This window comes from Budorcas taxicolor, chromosome 11 (assembly GCF_023091745.1).
Source record: "Budorcas taxicolor isolate Tak-1 chromosome 11, Takin1.1, whole genome shotgun sequence".
Taxonomy (NCBI): domain Eukaryota; kingdom Metazoa; phylum Chordata; class Mammalia; order Artiodactyla; family Bovidae; genus Budorcas; species Budorcas taxicolor.
In genome coordinates this window covers 53,230,207-53,257,274 of record NC_068920.1, presented here as the reverse complement: position 1 = coordinate 53,257,274, position 27,068 = coordinate 53,230,207, and the positions used below count along the sequence as shown (strand labels likewise).

The 27,068-nt window shown below is 38.9% G+C and overlaps 1 protein-coding gene across 13 annotated transcripts in view; it reads right to left on the bottom strand.

The window, feature by feature from the left end:
* Positions 1-27,068, bottom strand: part of MLIP (muscular LMNA interacting protein) — a 299,443-nt gene that overhangs the window by 14,347 nt on the left and 258,028 nt on the right. For 8 of the 13 annotated variants that reach the window (XM_052649081.1, XM_052649068.1, XM_052649069.1 and 5 more), the window contains one exon: positions 23,580-23,786. The exons of 3 other annotated variants lie outside the window; for them this stretch is intronic. In XM_052649081.1, coding sequence (XP_052505041.1) covers positions 23,580-23,786 — 207 coding nt within the window. Of the gene's footprint in view, positions 1-1,298; positions 2,298-23,579; positions 23,787-27,068 lie in introns of those variants that run through there. 2 more of the 13 variants (XM_052649070.1, XM_052649077.1) reach the window with 2 other exon arrangements.

Sequence of the window (27,068 nt, the reverse complement as noted above, 5' to 3'; positions counted from 1 at the left end):
GCAGTTATCAGAGGAAATGAAGTTAAATCTATTTTCTCACAACAACCCTCAAATTGAACAGCTCCAAAGCAAAACAGACAAATCATGTTCAGACCAGCAATGCAGATGCCTCTGCAGATAGTTAATGCCTATATGACATGTAAAACACTGTGCATTATTGTAAACATAAAGAATCTCAAAACACAAGGCCTTCATAAACACTGCAGTCTTACCAGATGCCACTATGATAATGCAGTTTACAACACAGTGGCACCTTAACAGAGGGAGGTTCTTTGGTTTTTATAGGAATTTTTTTATTATTGCATGGGTTTTTTGAGCACTGTACATATCCTTAAACCTATTAGGAAAGAAGAAAGTCATAGATATGCAAGCAAAAAAGACAGGCAGACAGAATGAGTGACATAGACAAGGGGAAGGCAATCATTTGTAATAGATCTGTTTACCCCCTTTATTTTTTAACTGTCTCTCCTCGTTCCAGCTTTAAAGTAACCACGATACTTGATTTCCCAGAAATGTCCCAGCTTCTACTATGATCCTGGTTAAATCCAGGCTAGGGAAATAATTGTCTGCCCTTTACTTTCATCTTATCCTGATTTGATCAGTGAATCATCATGTCAGTAACCAGCTTCTGATGCTCCAGGGCAATTCGGAGGATCCCAGGAGTGCAGCCTTGGCCCCAGGAGGACATCACCAGTGGCTGCCAGGGAGGCCAAGGAAGTCCCATCTCCTTAAAGTTTCCTGAAGTTTCCCTCTGTACCAGCCCATTTTCAAGAATGGAGCCTGCTTTTATTTAAAGCTACAGCTTTATTAAATCCCACTCTGTCTGTCCCAACTGTGAAATACCCTGGGTGTCATAACATCAGGGCTCCTAGAATCCTGAGATCATTACTTTAAATGGAAATGTGATCTGGCCCCAAACCAAATAGAGATCCAAACATCTTTCCAAAACTCAGCTGAAAGCACTTGCTTTCTCCTGTTGATCAGGGTCCCCTGAGATCCTAAACCTGGCTTAGGATCAGATGCTATGTCCCCCTTCAAAACTCAAACCTAAGTCCTGGAGACAGCAAAATCTTAAGCATACCTAGGCTAAGTGGTATGGTAATTATATGAATCATCAGAGTCTGTACAAATGTCAATCTCCATTCTCCTAAGATACAATAGGATAAAAATCCTGAAATTTGAAAATGTTGTCCCAATTCAACTGACATTGGAAAAGCAATTGAGTAATTATCCGATATCTGATATTTTACATTTTATTTTTCAATATAGGTATTCATTCATTTAAATCCTAAAATATATTTTAATCTGGAATTTCAAAAACTGTGTACGAGCTATCTTAACCAACAAAAAATAACAGCAAACGACTGATTCTAATTAACTGGTAATCCCCAAATCACTTATATTTGGCTTTGGAATGCTTTCTTCTATTTATGATCTTGGGACCTAGTAGGTTTGCTTTTCGATTATCCTTGAGGTGACTAAAAACATATAAATTGTGATACTGTTAATGGAGTAAGTCATAATAATTTATAGTTTCCTCACATGACAAATTCATTATATGCATGTGTTTATATAGGCTTCCCTGGTGGCTCAAGAGGTAAAGAATCTGCCTGCAGTGCAGGAGACCCATGTTTAATCCCTGGGTCAGGAAGGTCCCTTGAAGAAGGAAATGGCAATCCACTCCAATATTCTTGCCTGGAGAATCCCATGGACAGAGGAGCCTGGACACGACTGAGCAACATCACTCACTCACTCATTTGCTTATATAGCGTTAAGAGCAATCTAGTGAGGCGAGCACTAATTTTACCCTGTTTCACAAATGAAACAAAAGCACCAAGAGGTGGGATGATGACTTCTTCAAGGTCTGGAGCTAGTAAGTGGCAGAGTCATGATTGGAGTCTGGGTGACAGTCTCTGGAGACGGTGTTTTCAAAGCAGCGGAAAGTGGTAACACGCCCCTGGGAAGACGCTTGGGAGTGGGCAGTGGGGGCAGACAGACGGAGGGAGTAGGGTGTGTGCCACGTTGCAAAAGGGAAGGCCAGGTGCTAAAGGCACGAGCATACAGTTCAGAGATCAGAAGCAGTTCAGAGTGTCTGGGGCAATGGGTATCTCCACATAGGAGGCGCAAGACAATGAAGCTTGGATGTCAGACAAGGATTCTGGGCTTCATTCTCTAAACAGTGAGAGGTCCTTGAATCTCCAAGGGAGACAGGGTCACATGCGATCAGATTGTCACGTCAAAAGACATCGCCCCGGCTAAAGAGCAGAATACAGATGGGGGAGGAGGGGTTGGAAGACCTGCAGGTAATCAGAGAGAAAGAGAATAAAGAAGAAGGTTTAAATGAAAGCAGTACCTTAGAGAACAGAATGAAGTCAAGTTCCCCTGGGTGACCCTAGATCCCCTCTACTCTCCAGGGTGAGTGAAGGAGCATCAGGTTGACATGTTGAAATTTTGTTGATTAGGGAAGAAAAATCACAAAATGTTCCAGGGAAATGCTGTAAGCCTCCTATATACGAGCCTCTGAGTTGCGGACTTTCAAAGCTGGGACCACCTGTGCATGTGCTTGCATGTCCAGTCATCTCAGGCATGAGTGGCACTGCAGCGTGCCTCCCTCTCCTGCTGCCGACCCTGCAGCTCCACCATCTCCCACCTTCTCTACCCCCCAGTCAGCAGCTCTTCTAGCCTGTTCACTCGACACCAGCCACTGTATCACAGCTATTGTACCGTAGACTACTGTACTTTTCAAGGTATTGTATTATAAGATCAAAAATGTTTTGTGTGTTTGTTTTTACTATTACTGGGTGAAAAGTATTATAAACCTACAACAGTACAGTACTATGCAGCCAATTGTGTTAGCTGGGTCCCTAGTCTAACAGTGTTGAACTTCTGAACAAATTGGACTTAAGACATGCTCTCAGAACAGAACTCTTCCGCATGTAGGGGACTCACTGTCATGCTGAGGTTGGTATGTATGCTGAATACAGAGGTTTTGTAAAGCATAAGAGCTGGAAATGTCACGTGAGGAGAACAAATATGGCAGGTACATCTTCTCATAGTCAGAATGAGAATGAGGACACTAAAACATTGAAATATATCCCATATATTAATAGATGGGTGGCATGCTATCCGGAGAGTTAGTGGTTACAGGAGGATGGCGAGAGTCCTCCCAGCCTGTTTACTTGGTGGTGAATGTGCTGGAGAACAAATTACTATTTTGTCTCCAAAAAAAAAAAACCCTGAAAAGTTATTAGTTTTATCATCAGACCTTTATTCCACATAGACAGATGAATGAAATGGAAAGCTCGGGTGAAATGAGACAAAACATCCTTTCATCCCAGATGGAAACTCCAGTCCCAGATATTGTATAACACTCATCAGACCTTTGCTCACTCACCACTGGGGGTTAATCAACAAGCAGTATTTGAATGGAACCTTCGGTTGAGTTTTATTACACTCTTGATCACAGCTGCCACCACACAAATATAAAGCCTTGTGGAGTGTTTGTCACCAGTGTGGGGCTTTCTCATAAATGTCACTGCATCTCCAGGGCTAACTTCTGTGACAAAGACAGATAAAAATCCCCTCCAAGCAACTGGAGAGACTCCTACAGCGAGAAGGAAAAAGAACTATGCCAAATGTGGTGAAATCACTTTATTAAGTCTTAATCTACCTGAGGGATGGCATCCAGAGTGCTAGCTCTTATGAAACAGCTCTCACTCCTGCTCAAAGATGAAGCAGATTTTTCTCACCTGCCAGAAATGACGAACCTGAGGAAGTGCGGCAAGAAACGTTCCCATTTTTAAATTGCCGAGGGTGCTACACCTGCTTTTCAGAATTCAATCCTCAGGATTGCTTTTTAGCTGAACCACATCCTCTTGTAAACTTCCTTCACTCTATTCATCTTCAGGAAGCTATCCGCCCTACTTCTGTCTCCTACCGAGATCTGTCAAACACACAAGCTAGAGTGTAAACTTATGAACATCTCTCAAAAATAGACATGACGATTACTGAAGGGGCACCTACACAGAGCTCTTTGCTTTCTGAGTACAGTGTTGTCATGGTGAGACTGTGAGCCACTGGACGTCGTGTCCACTTGATGCTATTCACCTTGAGGGTGACTAGACCTGGTACAGAGGCCACACAGCAGAGGAGACACAGAATGTATATTGAATAAATAAATTAGTAACGAAAGAGGGAAGGAAGGAAACACAGGAAAGAGTGTTTTCTGATTTACAAAACTAATAGAAACTCTGCATTGGTGAAGAACTGGACTTGTTTACTACATTCCCCAAAGTCTTCTCAGTGGTAAGAAACTTTGCAAACTAGGGATGCTAAAACCAGTTCCATGGCACTTGTGTGTTCTGCTTAAATCCCTCACGATTCTTCAGCTTAAGTCAGACAGAGGAAGACAAATGTACTATGCTATCCCTTATATGTGGAATCTGAAAAAGTGATATAAATGAACTTATATGCAAAATAGAAATTGACTCTCAGATGTAGAAAACGAACATGTGCTTCCCAAAAGGGAAAGGTGGGAAGGAGGGATAAATTGGGAGTTTGGGGTAAACAGACACATACTACTGTACATAAAATAGATAAACAACAAAGACCTACTGCATAGCACAGGGAACCATATTCAATATCTTGCCTATAATAAATAATTAATAATAGCCTGTAATTTAAAAGACTATATAGATATATATGCACATGTGTGCTCAGTCACGTCAGTCATGTCTGACTCTTTGTCGCCCTGTGGACTGTAGCCCACCAAGCTCCTCTGTCCTTGGGATTCCCCCGGCAAGAATACTGGAGTGGGTTGCCATGCCCTCCTCTGGGAGATCTTCCTAACGCAGGGATCGAACACGCATCTTCTGTGTCTCCTGCATTACCGATAGACTCTTTACCCACTGAGACACCTGGGGAAGCCCATATACATATATGTATAACTAAATCACCAGAGAAGGCAATGGCACCCCACTGCAGTACTCTTGCCCAGAAAATCCCATGGATAGAGGAGCCTGGTAGGCTGCAGTCCATGGGGTCGCTGAGGGTCGGACACGACTGAGCAACTTCACTTTGACTTCTCACTTTCGTGCATTGAAGAAGGAAATGGCAACCCACTCCAGTGTTCTTGCCTGGAGAATCCCAGGGACGGGGGAGCCTGGTGGGCAGCCATCTATGGGGTCACACAGAGTCGGACACGACTGAAGCGACTTAGCAGCAGCAGCATAACTAAGGCACACTGCTGTACACCTGAAACTAATATAACATTGCAAATCAACTATCCTTCAATTTTTAAAAGGGAGAAAAATAATTTTAAAAAAGAACTGAAGTTAGTCATCAGTCTCTGAGTCAACAGATTCTACTTGCAGGTTTGTGTCTTTTTCTCTTGAATTGCTCAAAGGGCCTGCAACACTAGGCCTTCAGGCATCCTGATCTGCACAGCACTGCCCTTGTAAGATGAAGCTAATCTCCAGGCAGCACAGTGCCCACCACTCCCACTGAGGAAGGTCAAGGACCAGAGATCACTTAGGATCGTGCTTATACCTAAAAGTCTGGTTTACTTCACTCACTTAGGGGGTCTGCCTGGCCAAACAAAACATTCGAGATTTCATTCCCTGAGTCACAGCATATCCCAGCACTGAGGAAGCACTGGGCAAGTCCTGTGAATTTCAGATTCTGATGCAGCAGGTCTGAGGAGGAGCCTGCGTGTCTAACGGGTCTCAGGTGAGGCCAACAATGCCAGAGGTTGAGGAGCCAGACCCCAGAAAAGATCTGTGTATGAACTGATGGAATCAATGTTTTTTCAAATATTTGTCTATTGACAACTGAAATTAGCTATATTCAAAGTTCTTAATCAATTAAGTTACACAGAAGTTGTGTAATTAAATACTTTTCTACCAAGGGTTTTATTGACACTTTGCTGGATGTTAGTGAATGAATAGACATTGTCCCTCCTCTTGGAGACTGCAGTGCAATGGGAGAAGCAGATATTAACTATATAATCCAGATTAAGCAGAAAAAACACAAAATAATGTGTTTGAAGGACAAGTTCAGCTTGTTATGAGGGTTCATCACAGATAAATTGGATCTGGTCTAGAAGGAAGGAATCTCTTCCCAAGAGGCTGAAATCTACATTGTAGATTCTATGGGATAATCCTCCTAATAGGGATAAGAGGGGCAGAGTTCATACAGGATGAGTAGCTAAAAAGAAATTACTGACCACTGGGCTGATGGGAAAACAGGGACAAATAGCAGAATGGATGGACCAAACAAGTGACAAAATCAGGAACCCAGGCTAGAGAATCACTGTGCAGGCATTTTGCCTGTGTCAGCTCCACTTCAGAAGCCAAATGGAAAATACTCATTAAATAAATCAAGGCTGTTAAATAGGAATCTGTCTTATTGCCCAGTAAGCCTACAAGCTGCTTGAGGACAGGGCTTATAATATGCTAGCACTAGCTGATTGATTGTTCTGCTCAAGATTCTATGCTTGGTTGCAGGAACATGGATAGACCTAGAGATGATCGTACTAAGTGAAGTAAGCCAGACAGAAATTACTGCATAGAACTGTAGAGAAACAAAAATACCATATTATATCGCTTATATGTGAAATCTGAAAAAAGCAATGATAGAAATGAATTTATATACAAAATAGAAATGGATCCACAGACACAGAAAACAAATTTATGGTTACCAAAGGGAAAAGGGAAATTAGGACTATGGGATTAGCAGATACAAGCCACTATATATGAAATAGATAAAAAACAAGGACTTAATGTACAGCACAGGAAACTATTCTCAATATTTTGTAATAATCTATAAGGGAAAAGAATCTGAAAATAATTTATATATATATACATATATACACACATATGGCTGAATCACTTTGTTGTACATATGAAACTAATACACTGTTGTATAATAAATCAATTATACTTCCATTTTGTAAAAAAGGAAATTAGACTCTGTGCATTTTAAAAAATATGCCTGGGACAAATATAACTTTGCCTGGGACAAATCTGAGTTTGTACTTAATGAGAGCAGTTCGTGATACAGGCTATGAGGATGCAGCTGTTCATGACAGTCAGAAATATGCTACTCCTATCCATACATCTTAAAGATGTCAGAAGTATTAGCCTGGGATTTTTTTTTTTAATTACTAAACTATTTCAGTAGCTTGAATATTTATTTTTAGAATTTAAAGATATAGCATTGACTATTTCAGGCAATGCCCAAAAGTTTACACATTTGTCTATGCTACTAAATTCTGATGTAAATTGGGGAAAACCACTTTGTCTCGGGACCTCAGTTTTCTCATCTTTAAATTCTGGGTGCTAAGTGGTTTCTAGTTCCTTCTCTCCTTGGATTATTGTGTTCATTGATAAATGCTGTCTCAGGAGAAAAAAAGAAAAGAGTTCTTCCTTTTTGGAATCTCCTTCACTGAGCCACAGCTGAGGCAGAAGTTATACCTACAGGGAGGGCAAAAATGACCTCCCTGTGGAACCTTACCTGGGATCCTTAATATTAGTTCTTAGCTGTGCCACTTGCTCCGTGTGTAAAGTTTCATAAGCACTATGAAATTTCACAGCATTCTTCTGTGCATTCACTGAGTATCCTCATGTGAAAGTGAAAGTGTTAGTCGCTCACTCATGTCTGACTCTTTGTAACCCCATGGACAGTAGCCCACCAGGCTCCTCTGTCCCTGGGATTTTCCAGGCGAGAATACTGGAGTGGATTGCCATTTCCTTCTCCAGGGAATCTTCCCAACCCAGGGATCAAACCTGGGTCTCCTGCATTGCAGGCAGAGTCTTTACTGTCTGAGCCACCAGGGAAGCCCAAATGCTGAGCTGGAATTTGGTATGTTAATTGTTTTATAAACCTATAGGAAACTCACCATTAAGTGCTAATCATTAATATCATTATATCGGTATCTAAAAGGCAGTAAGTCTAACACCAGTAAGAAAACAGGAATTTTCTGCTTTGATCTTTGTGACAGATCTTTGGAGATATTGCTGAAGATTCCCCGACTATGCTGTTTTTTTATTTTTGGCCTTCTCTCTTTGACCCCAGGAGGCCCAGACTCAAAATGAGTTAGAATCCCCTTCTCTTCCAAAGACCACCTTTGAAAGGGCAGCAGGTGGTATTTTTTCCATCTACGCATTCAGCCTATTTTGAAGATAGACACCACATCTCCATGTTTACTCACATTTTTCATCTAAAATTGCTTCTTTCTCAACTGAAAAACTACTCCCCAGAGGGTATTAACCACCACATTTGCTTTCTTCACGGCACAGCTCCCGGGTTGGAATGGAAATGAAGCAAAACCTACCTTCTAACAATATTTTAGGACTCAAATTCTGGAACCTGAAATTGGAATTGACAAGGAAGCGTATTTGCTGTTTTTTCATTTCCTCTCTCCTTTAAGGGGCACAATTAGTTGCTTAGTTCTACAGGCAAAGCACCCTTTTCATTGTTCTCAGTATCTCACACTCACTCTAGTACAATCATAAACCAAATGTCTCCTTCACAACAGATGATGTTAGTGGAATTTTTCTCCCCCGTTCTCTCTCTTCTATAGACTAGAAGGGGTATTAGCCATTTTATTCCAATGTGACACACAATTCCTGCCCTGCCTTAGCTCCACCCCAGCTATTCCTAAATTGTAACTAGCTGTTCCCAAGTTGCAAGGAATTTATCCCAGAACCCAGGAGTGTGTCAACAGATGTCAACTGGCATGTCATAAAAATTTGGAAGTGGTTTTGAAGAGGAAGAACAGGCATGACAGTGATGAGGTCAATCCACGCCCCTGTCCGCTCCAGAGGCCCTGACCTGACCCCTCTCTGCTCTCTCCTAACATGACGCTCCCAGCCTCCTCATTGAGGGAGCTGATGTGTGAATGGCTGGGAGGCAGATGAGCTAAGGACAGTAAGTCCACAGGTCAAGCAAAAGGCTGCCTCCTGCGTGGTACCTGCCAGCCCCACCTCCCTGAGCTTGGATTCTGGTCCTCCATCCCCACATCTCCCTGTTCATTCTTTCAACTCACCTTTCAGGAATGATGTCAGCACCTCCTAACACTCATCACATCTGCTATAGGCCTCTGAGCTTTCAGTACCCCCGTGCTCCCTGCCCCACACCAGGCCCTCCCCAAACTCTGTCATCTGGCCAGGCCCTGCAACTTGGTCTCAGTTGGCAGTCATTCCTGATTCCCACAGCCTTGCATCCTTGAGCCTTGTTGTAATCTAAGCTCTCCCCTCTAGAGATTCTGTCTTCTTTTCCGATGTTCCTACTAGAACCACAACTTCATACTTTGGAAAGTTCTTTCTCTAAATATCAAATCATAAAATAGGTGGAGTATTTGCTAGTTGCTAAGAACCCCATGGAAAAATCTATGTTTAGTTATGTTTTCAGGTTTCAGCTATTTCAAAGCATGAATGAGATCTTTTGAAAGTCAGGGTAAAAATGCTACCAACTTTGTCCAAGATTTTTATCACCTAGCATTTGAGACAGTGTTAAAATGTCATATAAATACAAAAACATAAAATATATTCTCAGCTATACAAGGCCTCAGAATATTTGCCAAATAAAGACCTACCTTGAAACTTTCTCGCATCCAGGACTCAAGTAATAAACACAGAAGGAGGCAGCAAGAAATATAGAAAGGTAAAACACCCTGAATAAGTATATCATTGCCATTAAAAAGCCACAAAAGAACTATGGAAGAAAGAGAAAAATGATAACCACCACATGCCAGAAACAGAAATCTAGAATTAAATGGTATCCACATGATGAAAGACAATGAGAGGAGCCACGTGAACAAATAAAACATGGATACTGACAGGGGTGTATAAGAGTGAAGGTGAGTCTCAAGCCAAGGACATCATAACAACAAAGTAGGATGGATAAATTCTAAACTAATAAATTAAATTCATGTCTTTTGGATGGAAAACTGGGAAGAAGAGACACAAAATTATAGTGATGAAATATGTAAAATAATATGACAGAATTAATGTCATGTAGCAAGATAATCTCAGACACAAAGAGAAGTCTCTCATGTTGAAATAAAAAATCAGGAGGGAGAATATCCACTTAATAAGAGACACACACAAAGAAGATATAAAAGTTGGAAAGAAAGGAGGAAAAGATCTACTGTCCAAGATAAGCCAAAATAAAACTAGAATAGCTTATTATCTTTGAGATGGAATTTAAGAAAAATACTTTTGTAAGGGACAAAAAAATTATATACTGATTTAAAAAACAAACACTGAACAAGAAAATAGAACTGTCAGAAACACATATTCCTAATCCTATAGTCCCAAAGTCTTAAAATGTCCCAATGGTTGACTTGTGATACTTTGGGAGTGAACTTACATACAGCTTGGATATCTCAAAAGTTAAGAAAGTGTTTCAGTGTCCAGCGGGAGCTAAATAAATACTTTGAAATAACCTGATGAAAGGTCTAATCCACTGAGATATCTTTCTTCCACAAAAGAGATTTCTATTTGAATTACATTTCTATTTGACCATGTGAGGGCAAATGAGCATCATTATTTGATGACTGTTAATCAAGTGTCTAGTTGTACTTCAATCAGTCATATGTGGGTAAACTTCAACAAATTTAGTAATCGGAAACAAGTTTATGGTCAAATTTTTGTAAAAGAATGGTCACATTAAGCAACAGGAAGCAATACAGGAAAATTTTTCCCTGAAGTTTCAAAATGAGACTACTTGATTGTATAAATGCCACATTTCATATACGGCTTTTGTTACATGGAGTAAATAAAAGGATAATAAAGCAAATTAAAGGATGAGAGCAACAATTAGGTGGAACAATGTGAAACTGGTAAAGCTAACGTTCTTCTAAGTCAAGAATTGTTGAATAATACAATTTCATAGGGATCAATCTCGTATATAAGATAGCTGTTTATCTAACCTTTTAATGCTGCTCTTTTTCTTAAATGTCTTTTAAGAAACAGGATACAGGATGCTTGGGGCTGGTGCATGGGGATGATCCAGAGAGATGATATGGGGTGGGAGGTGGGAGGGGGATTCAGGATTGGGAGCTTGTATACACCCGTGGTGGATTCATGTCAATGTATGGCAAAACCAATACAGTATTGTAAAGTAAAAATAAAATTTTAAATTAAAAAAAATTTTTCAATAAAAAAAGAAATACATATTTAACTCTCTTTTAGGCACATATATATGTATTGAACGTATATATATATACACACACACAAAATACATATATTTTAAAGACTCAGTATGAAGATAAATGCCTCCATCAGGAATTTCATTTACTTCAGAGCCCACAGCTGCCCCCTTCCACAGACCATTGCCCTCTGCTGAGAAGAGGGTCCAAATACTGAGTTCCTTGACCCTCTACCCATACCAAGGTCCACAGCCAGTGATGACAGATGAGGGGTATCAAAGGGCAGCTCCTTTGCCTCAAGGGTGGATGACCTTGCAATTTATGGTCCATAGCACTCTCCCTGTGAACTAGGCTATGGCTAGACTGTCTGAGATCATTCTTTGTCTTCTCCCTGCCCTTCCCAATCATGATATACACTCTCCCTTACAGGATGTTTTTCTGGAGAACCACATCCTCAGCAGATCACAAACTCCAAACCCCTATCTCAGGCTCCACTGCTAAGAAAACTGGTCTAAGACAGCAAGCAGTGGGGATGGGGCAGGTGGCAGCTGAGTGCTGTGAAACACAGAGGGCCCATTTTTCCTTAGTGCCTCCATCTGAACAAGGTGCAAATGAATGCCTATAACATAGAAGCACGGTTCATCGATTCTAAGGGGCCAGTATGTTATTTCACAAGAGTTGTGAAATTAATCTTTCTCCAAATATGCTTTTCTTTGCTAAAAATTCCATCCCACCTGCCTTCTACTGCACATCTCTTTTGAATCAGCAAATTGTTTTCATGGTGATTTTATTAAAAGTGTTACAATAAAAACCTTCAGCTAGGTATCAGCACATGAGTTGAGAGGGAGAGAGATACAAACGGATTATTCTTCATTTCCTGAAAGAAATGTACAAGTAAATTTCTTGTGACTATATTAAGTACATTTTTAAGTGATAACTGACAATGAGATAACCCAACACACTTCTGGTTTTAAATGCCAGCCTGTCGTTAGGCTTCTATAGAGTTGAGTTGTTCTTTCTGCCCTCTAGTGGAGAATCTAGCAAAATACTGACTATGATTAATACTTCTTTTTCAGAACCACCAACTACTCATTGGCATTCTTTGTTTTAATGTTAAAAGTCCAATTAATTTGCTTTTAGCCATTTTAAACAGGATATTCTTTATGAACATATTATGCAAATTAATCCATTTCAAAGACAATTTGGCACAGGCCAACAGGGCTCAGGTTTTAGTTTCCTGAAAAATCTCAAAACATTAAAAACCAGTTTTGAGTTTATAGAGCTTTTCCACCTATTCCACCCACCTCAAAGGTTTTCTCTTCTACAGAATCTTAATAGTTATCCAATTCCCATTAACTCCAAAAGTTGTCAGAGAAATTTTAGAATTGAGCAACACGGTTTATCTTCCTGATGATAGAAAATAAATTACCTTCGTTTATTCAGACAGAAGGATTTCTAATTATGTAGAAAGGACACAAACAGACATTATTAATGGGGAGGATAAAAAGAGGTTTTGCTTCCAAAAGTCAAGGTGACTTTTTCCAGTAGCTGTAGCTACCTCAGTGAATTTTTCAGTTTTAGGAAAACAGCGGCTCTCTTAGCCTTTAACTTTGTAACTGTGGCTGCCTAAGAAGGTTGGAGCCTGGGATAAAATATGAAAAGTGTACGTGGTTCATGATGAGCCCAGCCTCTAGCAATCACTCACGTCAACCCACGGGTGTGTCATACAGCCATCTTTAGTCTTCAGTTTCCTCATCCAGAAACTGAAGGAAGTCACGTGGTCTTGGTGGTTACTTAGTTCCTGTCCTGACATCTACATCCCGCCATCTAACTAAAAGAAAGCCTGTGATTCCAGAGCAGAGGCATCCAAGAACATGGTAATGTGGCTTCTTTGACAGATTATTTTGTGTGTCTGTTGTGGGGGAAGGGGTGGAAATTTCTTAAAAAAAAAAAACTACCAGTCAAGTACCAGCTGTTAAGCTAATTCTGTAGAATCCTGTACACATCATTTACACTTTCTGAGCGTTGGTTTTTCATATGTAAAATAAAGGGGATAAAATCTACTTTATGATTGTTTTGAAATTTAAATAAAATACTGTCTATAAGGGAAGCAGCCTATAGTCTATGTTTTGTAAATATCAGTTCCTCTCACACAGAATCTTGGAGACACCTCCTCTCACAAGTTCAGATGAGCCCCCGCGCAGGAGGCAGAGCTGTCTGGCAGTATTACCTCTTGCTAACTTCAAACCATACTTCTGATTCCACCGGTTTCCTCAACACTCTGGCCTGCTTTCATTTTCTCGAGCTTTCCCTATTTCTTTTCTTTCCCATCTGGAAACCATCCCCACACTGTTCCCTCTGCTTGGATGTCCAGATTGGACCCAATTTTCTTTACAAACCTTAGATGAAAAATCATTTCCTCACTAAATATTCCCCGATTCATCAGATGGGATCAGGATCACTGTTCTATGCACTCATAACTACTTGTCATCTGTGTGGCAGTTGTCACAATGATCATTTATGATGATTTTTTTTTTGCTTGTTTAATTTCTGTGTTTCCCCAAATAGAACAGAGGTGCCTGACAAAGGCCCTTACTTCCCAATGCATGAGCAGCACAGACACAGTGCTTTGCAAATAAAAGCTACTCAGTACATCTTTATGAAATGAATATAGCACACTTTGTCAACTGCCAGACTCCAGGGTTCTCAGACTTTGTGTTATAATAAAAAAAAGTTTCAAGGTCTATGCTCTTTGTTATTCTTGGGGAATTAGGCTAGAAGCTGGACAAGGATTTTGTAACCTTGAACCCAATCACATAACTTAGGGTTCATTTTCTCCTTCTAAAGCTATGCCCAATTGTAAACGACTTATCTCAAAGAAATGCTGCTTTATTCTTGAAATGTATTCATAAAAGATTTTTTTACATCTTTAGATCTCAATATTGAGAGCTTACATTAGAAAAGCAAGTTTTTATTTCAAAGCCCCCTCAGTCTTTGAATCAGTTGGTAAAAGATAGAATTACTTTAATTTTTCCCTTCTCCAGCTGAGCCATAATCTGCTTTAATTTCGGTTGATTGATTTCTGTTAAAATATCAAAAGAAACCTCAGGAAAAAAATCTCATTTCAGTGGAGCTACTAAAATATTTAATGCATGTTGGAAATATGCCTTTAATATTAATATTTTAAATTATTGAATTTCTGTAGATGCACAGGGTCAGTTCTCTGAGTAGCTATGCAATGATTATGCCAGTTAAGAGATTCTCAATCCCATGGTAAAAATATAAATTTTACTAATGAATTAAATTTGAAAATTAAGATATAGGAGATAAAACTGGGGAAAAAGAAACAAATGAGAAAAGTCAACATTTATAGGGAGAAATATCCAAGAGGAAAGAAGGGATAGTCATATTTGGGAAGAAGGCTAAACCCTGTGCCCCTGACTCATCCTGTATGTAAAAGTTTCTTTCCTTCCTTTGTCTTCCTACCTCATTCAAACTCCTGTGCCAACCCCCCAATAATCCATAATATGAGAACAAAAGTCAATAGAATCTAATGGCAACAAAGAGTTGACAATTACAGTTGGCTTTTTCCCCCACTCCTGTTTCTAATACTGTGTACTTCTGATTCATAATCCATCTTCTAGGTAAATTATTCACTATTCTATTAATAATAGACATCTCACCCTTGGCTTATTGTAAGTGGAGTGATCCTTTACATAAAGAAGACAAATAATGGATGGAATTGAGCTGAAAACACCTCCATTTTGCTCACTGAAGTCTCACTTTTTCATCACAGACAAGTTATATTTCCTTTTTATTCTTAACCTATAATATCAGCAGCAGCTGCTTGGAAAACAGCCTAATAAAAATGGATCAGTAAATATTCCTTTGACATATCATAAGGATAAAATACATTTCAAGTAAAATGCTTCATCTTTCTTAGCAAAAATGTGATTCTAATATAAAGCATTGCTATATTGTAAAATCTCTTTTTATGAAAAAGGCACTTTAATTTCTTAAAAAAATTAAATTATAAAAAACTGCATGTTGTCAGTTGTGGTATTTTTTTCTTTCAAAGAGAAATGACTTTTAATAATTGAAGTAGCTCACAGGGAAAAAAATATTTGTAACTTGGATTCAATAAGTCCAAGAATACTGGATATATAAACACTCAATCCAACAGTAAATGTTCCAAGCACATGGGGACAATTTTTACTAAGAACTCAACCTTACATTTTACAACCTACTCTAATTAGAAGAAAAATTCTGTGACTTATGTTAGTATATACACTATTTAACAGTTGTGTTTCCTTTAACTTACTAGAGGTTATGAGAAAAAATCAATTATAATCAAACACTTGCAAAAATGTCAGTATAAACAGGTTTTCCTTCTAAAGTTATTTTTCTTATTGAAGTTCATTTTCTTGTTGACTCATTATAGAATTTAAAAAGCAAAAGAGGAAAATGTTGCTATCATAGAGGAAGCATAAAATTTTCAATGGAGCAGAAACTTTAAGATCACTCAATTCAGTGGAATTTCTGAGTTTAGAAGTTTCAACTGAGTCCCATTAATCTGTATTTTTCTAAGATCTTCAGGTAATTCCAATACAATCAGCCCAGGTGATCTCTGAGAGTAAAAGTTTTGGAACCAATCCCAATACTGTATTATTACAGCTGAGAAAAAAAGAAAACCACAGGAAAAGAGTGAAGCCTGTGGCACAATAGCATCTCTATAAATTTAATTATAAATACACAAAATAATAATGCAATTTTGAAAGAAAATATACTAGCAACAACAGTGTAGCTGCCAAGGGGAAGAAGGAAAGCAAAGTGAAAAATTAAAATGAGACAGAATACATATGTGAATAAATTTTGAAGGATAAAAGTACTGAATAGATTGTAATAAAAGGAAAAAGTCAATTTTAGATAAGAGTAATGTCCTACTAGCTACACTAATGGACTGTTTCTTTACTCCAGCACCAGAATTCTACAAATAGGCAGCACACTGAAAACATACAAAACTGTGTACTTAAGGTGAAATGTGAAAGCTGCATGTATCAGTTGATCATGGTAACAATTCTAAGCTAGAGATTCTATTTCTATTGCTATTTTATAGGTAAGAAACTAAAGCACACATTTAAATTATTTTTCCAAATATAAGCATAAAGCAATTCATTTATTCAACAAAACTGTCAGCAACTGATGTCTTTATTATAGAGTCTGAAGACAAACCTTAAGCTGGTTTTCACCGTAAATACACCCACTGATCCAGAGTAGGCAATGGCAACCCACTCCAGTGTTCTTGCCTGGAGAATCCCAGGGACGAGGGAGGCTGCCATCTATGGGGTCGCACAGAGTCGGACACAACTGACGTGACTTAGCAGCAGCAGGAGCGTACCCACTGATCAAGTCAAGGCACTTCTGCTAATGAGAAGGCTCAGTAAAAATAACCGAAATCACATCATTTAAAAATATTTATTATTGACTAAAATGGTTTGTTACACTAATATACCTGTAAAATATTGACTTTCAAAAAACTTTAAATGAAATTTTTTTTTAATGGAAAACACATCAGTATGCTTTAAAAATAAAAAAGATGAATGTTTATCCCACAGAGAGGTTAATGCTTTCTTGTCTCTGTGGGAAACCTTTAAGTTTAGCAATGGTGTCAGCAGCCCAGGGGTCTGAAGCAGGAGTGAGAGTGGGAGTGGGCATGACCTTGGGGAGACAGGAGTGAGCAGTGAGATCTTAAAGTTCCCTGCCCCAGAGCTGAACCTGGGAAGCCTGGGTGAAAACCAGGAATCCTAACCACTACTCCACCAAGGAATAGTGGCTGGAATAGAGCCACTCTGGCTCTTGTTCCTCTTGAAAAGAAGACTTTTCAAGGATACAGAGCTGTAAAAAACAGGCACAAAACTGATGATGAGAGGCACAGCTCAGTCATCTCTGCATAGGAGGACATGCAGAGAAGCAGTTTATTTATTTAAAACAGAGGCGAGGCAGAAACACACACCCAGAGAAGAGTGCGGGCGTCCTCCTGAATGAGGAGGGGGAAGAAGATACTTATATCGCCATTTATCTGTCACTTATATCAGGCAGTTCCTCCTGGTCCTTGTTTTCCCCTAGCCAATCATCTTGCTTCATTTCCCACATCTGACCTGGTCCAGGGCCCTCTCGGACAAGGATGTGCATCCTTTAGCCAAGATGGATTCCACAGCAGGGGGTCGCTGGGAGATTCACAGTGCCTATTATGGAAAAGCAGCCCCTCTCTTTTTTTGACCCCCAAGGAACTTTTCCGCACATGTGCAGTCAGGGAAGTCTCCTTGACCCTAAGAATGACAGATGTGGTCATCTTATCTCTTTACTCCAGCAGAGCTCAGCTCCTGCCATGAACTTTTTCCTTGAAGTATCCAGGGAAAACAAATCTCCAATGTACTCAGTTTGACAAATTCTAGCTGCTCAGCCATGGAGCCAATCTACCTCCCACCTCAGTCATGGCTGGGAAGAGTATTCTGGACAGGAAGAAAAGAGGTAGAAGATGAATAACTAACCCTCTTCTGCTCTGAAGGGAAAGCTACAGTGGAAGGAAGGATATGCCAGAGATAAGCACTGGAATATTCAAATTGAAAGTGCTGGAACCAGCCCTTGCATGGAAAATACAAAACAGAATTTAATGGCAGAGGAACCTATGGGAGGACATGTATGTAAACAAGTCAGCTACACTTAGTCCTCCACGGACAAAACCAGGCCAGAAATAACATGGAAAGTGGTCACAAACAAGGCTCAAAAAGTTTTACAAAACTGAAGGTGAAACAAAATGGCTGGACAGTCACACACACAGCCCCCTAAACTAATTTTTTTAAATGACAGAAGATATCCTCAGAATGCCTGTGAATTTTCTCCTGGGGCTTCAAAGCTGTCTTTCTGTCTATAAAAATCATATTCTTCCTTGTAAAATCTCTCCAGCTTTCCCTGTAAATAGAGCCTTCCAGAGTAGGAAATCCCAGCCTTTCTCCTGCCAGCAGATGAGAAAAGCCATCTGATGGTGACAGCTTAGTTCTGTCTCCTCCCAGCTCTAATCATTGCTGGCATGCATTTGCTTGTTGCTGGTGTAAACTGGCAGAGCAGAGACTCTGGGGAAACAAGGATAAGAAAGAACATCCTGTCGACACAGCCTATGGTTGTGCTAAATGAAAGGTCAAAAACATAGTTGGTGTAAGAAAAGAGGAAAAACCGCACAAGGCCAAGAACTTCAGCTGGAATATGAAAGTGGGCCACAAGAGTTGGAATTCTGGGTTGACTTAAAAAGACAGGGCTACCTCAGAGCTTGTGAGAGTGGAAGACAGAATAAATGAGGCAGAGGCTGGAAAATAGATGTTTGGGGGAGCAATAAGCTTTCCACAGATGCACATTAGAGGTATGTAGGTTTTCTCACCTGAGGGTCAAGAAGGTAGCTGAGACCCCAGGGCAGTGCGTCAGTGGGGCCAGAGAAGAGTCTTTCTAAATGAACTGAATTCTCAAAAATAGAGGGTGGGGAGCATTAGACCCAAATATAAAAGATGTGCTGTGAGTGGGTCATTTTTAGCTTTGCAGATAAACATTTTTAAATGCATTGCAAGATGGAGGAAAAAATGGCCAAATGACTCTAGATGAGAGACAATTTTAAAACTGACTTGGAGGTCACAACAGAATTTTAGAGAGTAGGCAAATTCACAAATACGGACTCTTGCAGAGTTCCTACGGCAAAGGAGGCACGAACAGAAGAGGAGAGGAGAATATGTAGAGGCTGTGAGCTGATGGTTCTGAGACCTGCTCCTAGCATGTAAGTAACAGTGTTTTCCAATGCATGCTATAGAGGTTCAGGAGTACTGACCTAGAGCCAAGGAGGTCATGCTGTGCAGGTGAAGAAAGAAAGATGCAGTAATGCATTATAGGATTGACGGTCATGGACCGACAGGACTGCGGACACCCTGTGGATTCCAGCATCCACATTCAGGTGCGGATGATCAGAGGTCTCCCGCCTCCACATACCATTCCATTCAAGGCCCTCCGTAAGCTCACTGGAAACTGGAGGTAGCCCTCAAAACTGGTAGATCCTTAATTGATGTAAATCGTACTGAATGTACCCATAAACCTCTAAATTGACTCAGATTTAGCTTCTGCTTAAAATAGAAATAATCTGAAATTTATACCCAAACATCTTGTGCTCCTAGTGAATAAGTTGGGTCACCTTAGTATTTGTTCATCATTAGCACATATTTGTTGCTCTACTTATAATGTGAAAAATATCATATGAAGCATGTCATGTCCTAGATGGACACTAAAACAATCATAACAAATAAATACATGATAACCTTTAATATGCATGAGATACCTTGGCACAGGCAAAGGTTATAAAAACTGAAAGAAAAATACTACTTTGAGTGCTAATGCAGGGGGAAACTTCACAGAGCAGGAGGGATCATTTGATTAGGTCATGAAATTTGAAAATGATTTTCATAAGTAAGGTGAAAAGCAGGAAGGTATTTTTATATGGGGAGAATGAGTGAACAAGTTGAATAGCAAGAAATTCCCAAGGCACGCCTGGAGGAAAATAGCAGATTAGCTTAAGCAAAGTGGAATACTAATAAAGAGTAGTAAGAGATAAAAACATGACAGATGTAAGAAGAATCCGTGCAACTTGGTGAATGACTAGCTATGACGACAAAGCAGAAAAAGCATAATAGGTGAATTAAGCTTCAAGTCTGGGGGGTGAGCATCGTGGTATTAATGACAGAAGTAGGGAAGCCAGAACAGAACTGGTTTGAGGTGACATGAGATGATGAGTTTGAGGTGACAACATGACATCCTAGGGGAAATCACAGGTAAGCAGCTGAAGGTATAAATCTGGATCTCAAAGGAAAAACAGAATTGGAAATGTGGATCTGAGGATGATCAGTACAGCTAAGATCATCCCAGAAGCCTGTGAGTGGGTGAGTGTCAAGTGAGGCAACTAAAGACAAGACACAGAGGAAGAAGTGTCCACCAAGAAAATAAAGAAGGAACAGTAAGAGAGTTGAAATGTACATATTACCCCAACAGCAGAGTGAGGTCGGAGATCCAAGAGTGAATAATCAACAGTGTCGACTGCGACAAGGGATAAAAGAGAAGACTTAGTTAAATTCAGCTGAGTTTGTTGACAAGCAGTTTACCCTTAAGAGAGCAATCGCAGTAGAATCATAAAGGTGAAAGACAAAATGATTTCAAGAATGAATTAAAGAGTGAGAGTATAGAGGGAGATGAAAATGATGACTACTGACCCCTTTGAGAGAAAGAAAGTCTTGAAATCACTAGGTTTGCAACATTGTGAAAGAAAAGGATGGAAAAGTATTCATTTTAGTTTGTGTTTCGAAGTTTCTGCACTCAAAGAAGAGTCCATTGGAAAAAGAACAAATGGAAATGTAAGAAAGTAATGGGAGAGCCTTCACTTTCACTTTTCACTTTCATGCATTGGAGAAGGAAATGGCAACCCACTCCAGTGTTCTTCCCTGGAAAATCCCAGGGATGGGGGAGCCTGGTGGGCTGCCGTCTATGGGGTCGCACAGAGTAGGAAACGACTGAAGCAAGTTAGCCGCAATGGGACTGACAATTCAGTCTGAGTCATTGGAAAAGACCCTGATGCTGGGAAAGATTGAAGGCAAAAGAAGCAGAGGGCAGCAGAGGATGAGATGGTTGGATAGGATCACTGACTCAATGGACATGATTCTGAGCAAACTCTAGGAGATGGGGAAGGACAGGGAAGCCTGGCGTGCTGTGGTCCACAGATCACAAAGAGTCAGACATGACTTCGCAACTGAATAACAGTTAGCAACAAGATCTAACTCTTATATGATCCTCATGTCCCAAGCACTATTCTAAACACTTTACACATACTAGCCCATCTTATCATATTCTAATAAGGTAGGTACTATTATTATCCTCACTTTATAGATGAATAAACGGAGACATTTGGAGGCTATATAATGTACCCAATATCACCACCTGGAAAGAATGGTATCAAGAAATGAACTCGGATGGACTGATTGAAGACATTGCATGCTTATCCACTGGGCTATGTTAGTTACAAGGGTTAAAGAAGGAAGTAAGAGTAATGACTCCCTTCATGAGGTAGAGGAAAGAGAGGACATACTGGTATAACCAAGATAAAAGGGAAAGTGCCTGAACATCATCATATGTGATAGGATGTCATATAACGTTCATCATATGAACTTATGAAAGCAGGAGAAGAGATCAGGGATTAGTGTAAAGATTTAGGGCAAGAGAGCAGCGCACACTACAGATGCAACAGAAGAATAAAACCTGTCAAACATTTTTCTGCAGCTACAGTTGATATAGAAGCCCCAAAGATAGCTATGTAAGGTGAAGTTCAGTGTGGATCTCTGGGGCAGGGGTGGGAAGGTTTGAGTTTGGAGATAAAGCTAGCAGGTAAGGCTGAAAGTGAAGCCTGGGAAAGATGTTAGGATATTGAAGAGAAGTTAATTTAAATGACTATGTTTTACAATTCCAGACAAGTTATTTCATTTAGTACACTGTTGGCCATTACAAGTTTAGTAAACACAAAGGTCAAATTGAATAATCCATATACATTTTAATAAGAGCAATTAAAATATCAGACTAAGCAACTGAATATTCCATCAAGAAATGCTAACATTATTATTATTATTTCAGATGTGAATGTTTCTTTATTCAATATCAATAAATCTCAGACATTGAAAGACAAAATCTATTGTGAAGTTTTTATACAATGAAAATAGTTGTCCAGCCTCAAATGGCTGTGATATATTTTTCTTCACAGGCAGACCAAGAAAAGGCTACAACATGGATGAAATACTGACTTTATCTTTGCTGCATGTCTCCAGGAAACGCTACCAAAATGTCAAAGGAAGAACTATTTGGAGCAATTGATATTTATAAAATACAATTATAATCCTATGATGCTCATCGATGACATTATAAGAAAATGGTATGTTATCAAAATATTAACTTCAATAGCTAAATGAATTTCATAGATGTTGGCTAGTATTAAAATAGGGAGAATTTAAAGCAATATAAAATCATTTAAAAATATTATACTGTCCATGAAATACTTTTTCTAGGCCAAGAGTTAGAAGCAACATAAGGTCATACAAATGCCATCCTGAACTTAGCCTAAAAACACTTTGCAGAAAATGATTACTTTTTAAAAATTTGTCACTTTTTCCATAAATTTTTAAAGTTGATATGTTGTATTTTCATTTCTTGTTTAGTTCAAGAAATTTTCTTTCTCTTTCTCTTGTGTTTTTTAGCCACATGGCATGTGGGATCTTAGTTCCCCAACCAGGGATTGAACTTGCTCACCCTGCAAAGGAAGCTCAGATCCTCAACCACAGGACTGCCAGGGGAGTCCCAGAAATGAATACTTTAAAAATTTAATTCAGGGTTGACCATTCAATCATGATAAATGCTATTAAATATAAAAAGCAAAATTTTCCTCATAATTGTGCCCACTTTTTGGATGATTTTTTGGTGTTTAGATTGGATTGATGAACAGTTGCTTTTTTTTTAATGCTTTAGGGTTCAAGGAATGTTAGTCAACTGCATATACTCTGGAACATATGGTCTTGATTGATTTCCAGTTATATAGGTATATTTCATTAAATATAGAGATTTTGCAAAATGAATGCTTTAAAACAAGATTTTGAATTTAAAAATAATTTAACTGCTGATTGCTTTTGACTAGTCAATTCTTTTAGAAAAGTTTCAAAATCTGAGAGCCTGTGCTAGCCAGGACGTCCTTATGGTAATGCTCAGAAGAGCAAAGGATGCTTATACATAAGCCCCTTGTGCAACTGGCTGCTTTCTTCTAATAGAATATTCATGATTACATTCCAAAGCCAACTATACAATTTTTGCTTTGTTAAAAATATATTTTAGATACTGAACACCTCATTATTTGTTACATGTCTCACCACTATACATTATGAGGCAAATAGATTCATTTTAAAATAAAATATCAATATTAATAGAAATTCTAAGTATTCCATTGCACACTGACTGCAATTATAAATGCTTCCTCATCAAGGCTCTGTCATTTTGAGACGTTTTTAAGAACTTTGAACTGAGACTGGAAGATAAATTAATAATGGCCTCTTGTCAGGCTTTGAAGCATGTCTTGGGATTTCCACTTTGGGATTACAGCATGAAACAATAAGCAATGCAAATCAGGAAATGACTCTGAAAGGAAACAAATATTTCACACTTTCCCAAGGTTAATTATTATCTTTTTGTAAGGACATGTGCCTTCCCACAAATATTTAATATTCTTAATATACTTCAATATTTGTAATATATGTTTTCTCTGCATTTAAAAGTTAACCATGAAGAAGTTCAGAGCATGGGGCATTCTCACCTTATTATATGCGTTGTGACTAAACAAGGTGTGGGAATTCTCCTGTTCATCACTCAGGGAGAAGGAAGACAAGTGACTGAAAGGTCCGGGGGTAAGACAGTCAGCATGCGGGCGGGTCTGTGGTCGCAGTAGGGACTTAGCAGTAGGATGGAGTCTAGTCTGATATAAAGGATGGAGAGAAACAGGCTTGGGAGGGACAGGCACATCCTGGGAAGAAGAAAGGCATAAAGAGGATATTAGTGGGCAAAAGTCATGCTTACTGGAAACTGAGTCTAAGTACTATTGATGCTGGGCTTCCCTGGTGGCTCAGATGGTAAAGAATCTGCCTGAAATGCAGGAGACCTGGATTTGATCTCTGGCTTGGGAAGATCAACTAAAAGGGAATGGCTACCTACTCCAGTATTTTTGCCTGGAAAATCCCTTAGACCGAGGAGCCTGGCCAGCTACAGTCCATGGGGTCACAAAGAGTCAGACAAGACCGAGTGGCTAACACATGCACACTATGGACACTGCATCAGAATATTTTGCTAGCAGGAAGTAAACCTCTCCTTACACTTTGGATCCGCACAAGACTCCTGCTTCTACAGTGCGTCGTCTATCTCTTCCAGTGATTTCTGTAGCTTGCCCACCTCCAGCCTCTCCTGCAGAACTGAACTAGTATCTGCAGTGACTCCTCATGGGACCACATTTGTTTAAGGACAGAACTCATCCCAAAGGTGGGAAGATGGGACTAAAGTCTCTAATGAAGAGGTAAGAGTGGAATTTAACTTAAAAGTACTTGTGATTTGGTCTGGAAGAAACTGGGGGAAGAAAGTGGGAGGGCATCATAGAGAATATTGACTCATGATTTAAGCCATAGTGCCATCAGTTTCTGGGTTGGGCTGAGTATGAGGAAGAAATCAGAGAGAGGTGAGTCTAGAAAGAATAAACGAAGATGTTCATTCCAGGAAGTGTGTTATTTTGGGAAGAAACTGGACAGCAAACAGATAAGTTCACACTGTAGAGGAGAGAGGCAATGAGGTTTTAACTAAAGAGGGTCTTGCCACCCCTGGAAAGGGATGCCTTTGGAAGTCTTGAAGGAAGTAATACTAGTAGGTGAGACCTTCAATTATGTGAAAGGAGCAAAAAAAAAAAAACACCATGGGGGGAGGTCTCAAGCTTACAAAGAAAACTCAAAAGAAGGGCTTATATACATATTTATCATAAAAGAAAAGGGTTACTAATTGCAGATCTTTTTTAAGCACCTCTTATATTCCTGAAATTTTTACTGTAACATAATAAATTGACAGTGATTATCCTACAATAAAATTACTTAGGGCATAAACCTTATAAAATGAAATCTGTTTTATTCACTTTTGTAACCTCAGCATCAAGCATAATGCCTAATGGAGCAGATGTTCAATGCAATAATGACTAAATTTTCATAAGAATATGATATATTCAAAGAGGTCAAGAATGCATTCAACTGTTTCATTATTTTTCAGTTCTGTTAGCAATAAATGAATGTATTTGGCTGTGTGAAATGGAAATTTAGCACAAAATAATGCATATTACTCAAAATGACATTCAGCTAAACAGGAAAATTCAACTTTTAAAAAACTATTCAATTAATATTATTTTCTGTTAGCCAAATTGATTTTGTCAAAATCATGATTGATTAAGTCCTAATTGGTTTTCTAAAATTTATGCTGAATCTGTTTGTTTTATCAGAAGATGCCTCCTGCAATGGGGTCAAACTTACTTTAAAAACTTACCTCAAAACATACTTTAAAAATATTTAAGCAAATTAATCAGCCTGGTACCAAAACCAGACAAAGACAACACAAGAAAAGAAAACTACAGGGCAATATTATGATGAACATAGATGTAAAATCTTCAACAAAATTTTAGCAAACAGAATTCAGCAACACATCAAAAAGTTCATACAGCATGATCAAGTTGGGTTTATTCCAGGGATGCAAGGATTCTTCAATATATGCAAATCAATTTATGTGATACACCATATTAACAAATTGAAAGATAAAAACCATATGATCATCTCAATCGATGCAGAAAAAGCCTTTGACAAAATTCAGCACCTAGTTATGATTAAAACTCTTCAAAAAATGAGCATGGAAGGAGCCAACCTCAACGTAGTAAAGGCCATATATGATAAGCCTACAGCAAACATTATTCTCAATGGTGAAAAACTAAAAGTATTCACCCTAAGATTAGGAACATGACAAGGGTGTCCACTTTTGCCACTATTATTCAACATAGTTCTGGAAGTCCTAGCTACAGCAATCAGAGAAGAAAAAGAAATAAAAGGAATCCAGATTGAAAAAGAAGAAGTAAAGCTCTCACTGTTTGCAGAAGGCATGATATTGTACATAGAAAACCCTAAAGATAGTATCAAAAAATTACTAGAGCTAATCAGTGAATTTAGCAAGGTTGCAGGATACAAAATCAATATACAGAAATCACTTTCATTTCCATATACTAACAATGAGAAATCAGAAAGAGATATTAAGGAATCAATTCCATTCATCATTGCAACAAAAAGAATTAAATATCTAGGAATAAACTTACCTAAGGAGTCAAAAGAACTGTACACAGAAAATTATAAGACACTAATGAAAGAAATCAAAGATGACATAAACAGATGGAGAGATACTCCATGTTCCTGGGTAGGGAGAATCAATATTGTGAAAATAACTATCCTACCAAACGAAATCTACAGATTCAATGTGATCCTATCAAATTACCAATGGCATTTTTCACAGAAGTAGAACAAAAAAATCTCACAATTCATATGGAAACACAAAAGACCCTGAATAGCCAAAGCAGTCTTGAGAAAGAAGTCTGGAGCTTGAGGAATCAACCTTCCTGACATCTGATTATACTACAAAGCTATAGTCATCAAGACAATATGGTACAGACACAAAAACAGAAGTATAGACCAATAGAACAAGATAGAAAGCCCAGAAATAAATCCATGCACCTATGGGTACCTTATTTTTGACAAAAGAGGCAAGAATATACAATGGGGCAAAGACAGCCTCTTCAATAAATGGTGCTGGGAAAACTGGACAGCTACACATAAAAGAATGAAATGAGAACACTTCCTAACACCATACACAAAGATAAACTCAAAACGGATTAAAGGCCTAAATGTAAGACCAGAAACTAGAAAACTCTTAGAGGAAAACATAGGCAGAAGACTCGATGACATAAATCAAAGCAAGATCCTCTATGACCCACCTCCTAGAGTAATGGAAATAAAAACAAAAGTAAACAAGTGAGACTTAATTAAACTTAAAAGCTTTGGCACAGCAAAGGAAACTTATTATAAGCAAGGTGAAAAGACAACCCTCAGAATGGGAGAAAATAATAGCAAATGAAACAACTGACAAAGGATCAATTTCCAAAATATACAAGCAGTTCATATAACTCAATACCAGAAAAACAAACAACCCAATCAACAGTGGGGAAAAGACCTAAACAGACAGT